We start from the raw sequence: 6489 nt of genomic DNA, 5'->3' as shown, positions 1-6489 counted from the left end.
ATATATATATATATATATATATATATATATATATATATATATATATATAATGAAATAGTTACACACGTAATTTATTTTATTCACCGAGAGCTTGTCGCGACCACGACATAGTGTGCGAAAAATTAATATTAAAAAAATCTACTATATATATATATATATATAAATATACATATACTATACATTTATGTTACATACCTACGTCGTGTAAAATGCGTGTATATCTCGATTAACTTAAATCTTATCGTTAGTTTATGTGAGCGTTAGCGCTGAGCGCGCGAACCGAGAGAATATAAACCGACGCGAAACGGAAATGGAGGTGGAGGAGGAGGAAATATGCAATTGACGAGAAATATTCTGTTTTCGCGAATCGCGCGCGCGCGGACAATATTATTAATAACACGCGGATTCTCCCATGGCAAAATTCGAGAAACCGCGCGATATATATTCGAGATATATTCTATATTTGTGAGAAACACAAGAGAGAAAGATATATATACATACATATATATATGTATACATAAATATATATTTTCGCATTCTTACCCCGTACAGAGACGGCGACAGAACATTTCTCGCGACCGCGAAAATGCTTTTCGGTTGTGATATTTATGGCGAAAAAGAAAGTGTGCGAGAGCAGTGGAATACGAATCTTAAGACAGACAAAGACAGGAGAGAAAGAAATAAAGAAGGAGGGAAAAAAGAGAGAGAGACACAAACTGAATAAAAGTTATATTTTTCCAGCATTCAATTGGGAGCATTCACTGCGCCTGTCTTCTAGATTCTATCGCGTCGATTTATATACATATACTTGTATATTTATCCGTTGTTGTATTCTATTGTTTGGGAGCGATGTATCGTATCCTTTTTTTTTGTTTTTGCGCAAAACGCTTCGGATAAGAGTGTCAGCGCTTGTCGTGTCGAGGGACCACACAGAGAGTACATATACGGACAGTTAATAAAATCCAAAGGACTGCGAATCTGTTCTCCCATTTATTTGCCGACTGATCGTATTCTCTTCGTTCGTCTCGCCTTTCTCGTCGTTTCTTACATTGTATAATCCGAAATGCAGTCGCGCTCGTGCGCGATTCTCATCTACTTTTAATTCACTTAGGACACCGCGTCTGAATCTGTTCTCAGATACACAGGTGAGACGTTTCGAATATTCATTCGCGTCAAATTTAATGTTCTAATTGTGTGTTCGGTTTCCGCGTTTTATCTTCATTGGCTTAATATTAAGGAATTTATCGAACGAATTTATATGACAATTATCAATACGTCTCTTCACAATTGTCCAGAGGCTTTTTACACACACACTTATATACCAGGATAACGGATTATATATTGTACAGTATATATCTTTAGAGTCCTTTTTTTTTATTTGTCCTATTAATTTACAATTGCGATCACTTGCGCAAAAGGCCTTTCTTCGTGTATTTACTGCACTTCCTCTTGAACTGCTTCGCCGGCTTCTCGCTTTGCCCGCCGGCGTCCTGAGTCCTGGACGCTTTGGCGCTCCTAGTCTCAAGGTCGCTCGACTTCCTAGTCTTGCTGTTGACCAAGAGCCGGGCGGACTTTCTGCTCTTGCTCTTGACTCTCTTCTTTCTCGTCTTCTTCCGCTTCTTCTTGCGGTCCATGTTCGCGATTATGGCCTCGGTGTCGGCGGACACCTTGATCTTCGGCTGCTGGGTGGCGATCGTCACCCTCACGAAGGAGTCGTAAAGAACATCCCCGCAAAATTCGCCGAAACAATACTCCTCGCCGCATTCCCGACAGGTCTTCACGCTACTCTCGATTATGCCGGCGCGATTCTTGTTTCTTCTGATGGGGCTCGTCGGCGAACGCCGTTCCTTCATCACGGTCTTCGCCTCCAGCTTGCCCATCTCCACCTTGAAACCATAAGAAAGGATCAATAATTGGCCATATATTTAGTACGCCAACTACGTGTAATATTATTCAAATTTATATTTTTTTATTCCTACATGAAACAGTTTCAGAACTATAAGTGACGAAAATTCTGAAATTAATTACAACTTTTAACGAAGTCACATTTTGTCTCCACCAAAGAATATGTGGATGTAGCAACTATAGCAATTTTCTCCGTGTAGGAAATTCGAGAATCACGTCTAACACTAAAGATCCGGTAATATCGATGTGATTGCGCGAATCAATTACCAATCTCGAGAACATTTCCTCGTCCTGACGAAGCTTTGGTCTGATCGGGGTCAGCATTCGCCAGTCGATAGCGACCTGCTGCAACTCCTGCAGATCCAATTCCCTCATGTCCGGTGGCACTGGGTCGCCGTATGTCCATTCCCTAGCTTTGAGCTCCTTTTTGGTGGCTCTCCAAGAAAATTCCTTGTCTCGAACCTTCGCGTCCTCTCTCTTTACCTTCACGTAATTTCCTTCATTTACCACATCGATCGTGATCCCCGACATATAACTTCGTGCGTTATTATTAGAAGGTTCGAACCTTTTCCGGCTTGATCTTGAACTCGGGGCAGTGCTCCTTGAGTCGCCGGAATTCCTCAGAAGAGTTACAAGTCGCCTTGCTCAAGTCGGGTATCAGGTTCGCGTCTTTCTTGTCGTCCCTCAGCAGATCGTCCAGTTGGAAGGCCATTATCTAGATCTGCAACGCGACAGAGAAAAAGACGTTTGAGTTCTTCGCCGGGCCCCCTTGCGATCCTCATGGAACGAGCAAACGGTGTTTCACAGTAAAAAGCCCCCATCGCACATTCTACTCGATCTCACTTTCCATGCAAACGAAAAGAAAAACAAAAAGCCGCTCCAACGGCAACGTTCTCTTTCTCCCGGCGCTTAAAAGATTTCGGACGCAGCGGGCGAGACCAGGCATCGCTCGGAGTCCCACTGGATTTGCTTCATCAACAGTCCCTGAAACGAAATACAGACATGTCCTCAGGAATATAGCGAGACGCCATGAGATGATCAATTCATCGTATAATTTTTGCTCTCGAGGAGAATCCCAAGAAATACAAAATTCCGCGTTTCCTTTCAAGTATCGATATATCCACGATAATTTTTCATCACTTACGCTCTTCAACGACGACAGCTTGGACAATATTTCATGGCCGCACCAGAGATTAGGATTATCGTTATCCGAGCATTTCGCGCGGTTCACATCGCCGCGAGCGTTGTCCATTGATCGTGCTTTCTCGACGCGATCTCGCCGACGACAGTCCTCTATGTTGATCTTCCCGTTCTTGTCGATTCGTAGCGGCACGATGGAGTTCAGACTGTCCATCGACAGGTCGGCGTCGTAGCTCTCGAGTTTTGCTTTGCGTCTCACCGCGTTTCGGCTCTTGGACTTGCAGTTGTTCGATTTCCGCCGTTCAGGGGACGGCGATCTGCTCGTGATAAAAATGTGATCTCATAATTGCATTTTTACTCTTTTCTTATTTACATACAGGGTGCCCACACTGAGTGTCCTGTAGATTTATGTTAATTTTTATTTTTCTGTGGGATTTGCAGAAATTCGTTGGATTTTAGATCTTTAAGGCTCCTGGGGAGTCGCATCATCCATCTCTTTTTAATGACGTCAGAAGCGAGAAAACGCATGCTAAAAATTCCTACAAAATACGTCGAGATAAACAGATATATCCACAAAACGACATTTGCGATCGATTAAGTACACCTCTAAAATACTCCGTACACTTTCCTTTTGTTCTAAAAATCAATAGATAATCGGAAAATTAATATGACAAGATAATGAGGAAATTAGGTTAGAAAAGACGATTGCACGTCACATTTATTTTATAATTATCTGTTGATTGTTAGAACAAAAGGAAAGTGTACGGAGTATTTTAGAGGTGTACTTAATCGATCGCAAATGTCGTTTTGTGGATATATCTGTTTATCTCGACGTATTTTGCAGGAATTTTTAGCATGCGTTTTCTCGCTTCTGACGTCATTAAAAAGAGATGGATGATGCGATTCCCCAGGAGCCTCAATAATTCAATTTCGCGTCTCGCTGAACTTGCCTCACCTGGATCCTTCGTCGCTAGACTCGACCCGTCGTCTCCTGAGCCGCAATCGTCTCTGATAGTGCGGATCCTTCTCGCTTTGTGTGCGATATCGCGTACCTGGGCTAAGAGTATACCTTTGGTCATTTTCGAGGTGGCATCACTCCGGTCTTGGGTGTTTTTGAAAATAATTCGAGTGTCAGGTGTTAGTCTCGTTTCGGCATTACCGATTGGCGTTCCACCGTGGTCTGGCGTCGAGCGTGGTTCTCGGCTGCGACTTGGATCGCGGAAGCGCTTTCATGCCGACTTCCTCGCCTGGGCCCATGTTGGTGGACCTTCAAACGATCACAACACAGCGCTGTAGCATTTCAATGAAAAAAAAAGAAAAGAGTCGGAAGCACGTGCCGTTACGCCAGGCGAAAAAAATCATAACGAATTATCTGAGTGTGAAGTAAATCATAAGAAATTCAAGGCGGCAAGCAACTTCAAGCGTCCGACTGGACGAAAACTCGATATCATCGAATAACGTGATGAACAAAAAGCGAACGAAGCTGAAGAGCACTCCATTCCGTGGAAACAATCGAGAACACTCGCACACACTTACTGGACGATGTCCTCGAGAGAGATGCGCGGACAGACAGATATTTCGCGAGAAAGCGTCTTTACGTTCAGTTACTCTTATCGTCAAACTATACGCTATAAAATAAAGGGGATAATTACCAGACAGCATGCGGGGGAGAGAACACGCTCGTCGTACGGCCTCTCTAAGAGAAGCCAGTGGGAACGCGACGGGAATCTGCGCGCTGGCGACTCACTTTTCAACGTTTCTTCGGCTGGCGTTGGTCGTGTCCTTCCTGTCCTTCGCGGTGCCGCCGTGTTCCCTGATCGACGAGTCCTGCAGCTTGTCGCGCAGCTCCTGCAGGTCGGACTCCACGTCCGTCTGCGTGCCGAAGTCCCGTCCGGCCGATGTTCGGTACTTGCTCGGCGTCAACAGCCTGTTCTCTACGACGATCGACGCGGAGTCTGATCGAGGCGAGCAACGTCTCGGGTTCCTCGGGCTCAGCATCGTGGCCACGTTGTTCTTCATGATCGTGCTTAGCCCCAACGAGAGGCCCCTTGTGGCGTTGTCGAATCGACGCGGGCTGGGTGTCACTAGCTGCAGGTTCACTAGCTGCAGGTTCGCCCTGCTCAAGATCTCCGGGTCGTCGAGTCGGCCGCTCAGCACGATCGCCACGTCCTTGCTCACGGGCACCTGGAGGGATTCTCGCGGGTCCAGCGCGATCTGTTCCGACTTGTTCATCTTTTGCTCCCTGTTGTCGTCTCTGATCTTCTCGCTCTCATGAGACTGCCTCTCAGTCTCCTTCGTATTCTTTGGATCAGGCTTCTCGTTCGTGGAATAGTCGGGGATCAAGTTTGTGGCTCGTGTTTGAGTTTGCGAATGATCCTGCTCACGCTTGTCGTCCGCGTTCACGATCATGTTCAAGCCGACGGAGGACGACGTTTGCGTCACGTCGGTGTCCTCGTCCGTGTGGTCCTCTCGTTTTCGGCGATTCTTCTTCTCCTCCCGGGCCAACCGTTCCGCGGCCTCCAGCACTTCGCGCATCGCTTGGGCCTTCTTCAGCTTCGCGGTTTCCTTCTCGCGTATCAGCCGTTGTTCTTCTTCGAATCTGCGATGGATAAGTGTCGTAAAAAATTATGTAACATTCAAATTTTCGATTGTTAGATCATTTGGAGTATTTTTCAGAGTTCTTTTCAGAGTTCTTTTAGTTAAAACCTGCCTCTCCTTCTCCTTCTCCTGCTCTCGCCTGATCCGCTCGTCCTCCAGTCTCTCCTCTCTCATCCGCCGCTCCTTCTCCTCTTTCCTCTGCCTATCCTTCTCTTCGAGCTGCTGCTTAATTGCGTTTTGAAGCTGCAGCGCTTTCTGCCGTCTCGCCTCGCGTTCCTGAAGGATGTCCGCGTCCACTGGGATATTATGACCCCGAAGATACGTCTTGTTGTTGTCGGAGCCGGTCGAGCCAGTTGTTGAACTATCCGGACTGCTGGCGCTATCGTGATTGATCACCAGTACCTCGACAGAGTATAGCCGACGATTTAAATTACTTCGCGGTAATATCGAACCGTTCTTGAGCTTAATAACTTCGCGTTTTATATCGCACCGTGGTCGTTTAGTCACTTTTAAAACACGGTCTACAAACGATCATGCCAACTATAATTGTACTTGCTAACGAGATTTCTTCCGAGATTTCTTCTGAGATTTCTTCCGAGATTTCTTCTATCAGTGAATGATTTTGATTAATTATGCGAAATTTACGATTTCGCGATAATATGAAAGATTTTAAGGCTCCTGGGGAGTCGCGTCATCCATCTCTTTTTAATGACGTCAGAAGCGAGAAAACGCATGCTAAAAATTCCTGCAAAATACGTCGAGATAAACAGATATATCCACAAAACGACATTTGCGATCGATTAAGTACACCTCTAAAATACTCCGTACACTTTCCTTTTGTTCTAA

The 6489-nt window shown here is 45.4% G+C and overlaps 2 protein-coding genes across 9 annotated transcripts in view; both read right to left on the bottom strand.

Moving 5' to 3' along the window:
* Positions 1-714: 714 nt before the first annotated feature.
* LOC116840986 lies at positions 715-2882 on the bottom strand. Of its 2 annotated transcripts, XM_032808422.1 has the most exons (4): positions 2749-2882; positions 2471-2626; positions 2173-2388; positions 715-1886 (listed from the first exon to the last, which is right to left on the bottom strand). In XM_032808422.1, exons 2-4 carry the CDS (start codon positions 2615-2617, stop codon positions 1404-1406), a joined length of 846 nt encoding a protein of 281 aa, XP_032664313.1. In that variant the 5' UTR covers positions 2618-2626; positions 2749-2882; the 3' UTR covers positions 715-1403. The 2 variants fall into 2 exon arrangements, with proteins under 2 accessions (XP_032664313.1, XP_032664305.1); XM_032808414.1 differs by lacking the exon at positions 2749-2882 and having other exon boundaries at positions 2471-2651.
* Positions 2752-6489, bottom strand: part of LOC116840943 (trichohyalin) — a 12625-nt gene continuing 8887 nt past the window's right edge. For 4 of the 7 annotated variants that reach the window (XM_032808325.1, XM_032808327.1, XM_032808335.1 and 1 more), the window contains 6 exons: positions 5756-6045; positions 4793-5644; positions 4205-4312; positions 4001-4114; positions 3050-3362; positions 2752-2889 (listed from right to left, as the gene is read on the bottom strand). In XM_032808325.1, coding sequence (XP_032664216.1) covers positions 2815-2889; positions 3050-3362; positions 4001-4114; positions 4205-4312; positions 4793-5644; positions 5756-6045 — 1752 coding nt within the window. In that variant the 3' untranslated portion in view covers positions 2752-2814. Of the gene's footprint in view, positions 2890-3049; positions 3363-3995; positions 4115-4204; positions 4313-4792; positions 5645-5755; positions 6046-6489 lie in introns of those variants that run through there. The other 3 variants (XM_032808353.1, XM_032808362.1, XM_032808373.1) reach the window with 3 other exon arrangements.

This window comes from Odontomachus brunneus, unplaced genomic scaffold (genome assembly GCF_010583005.1).
Source record: "Odontomachus brunneus isolate Ranch 3 - 2012 unplaced genomic scaffold, Obru_v1 Obru_scaffold_002, whole genome shotgun sequence".
Classification (NCBI taxonomy): domain Eukaryota; kingdom Metazoa; phylum Arthropoda; class Insecta; order Hymenoptera; family Formicidae; genus Odontomachus; species Odontomachus brunneus.
This window is presented reverse-complemented; position numbering and strand designations above follow the sequence as displayed.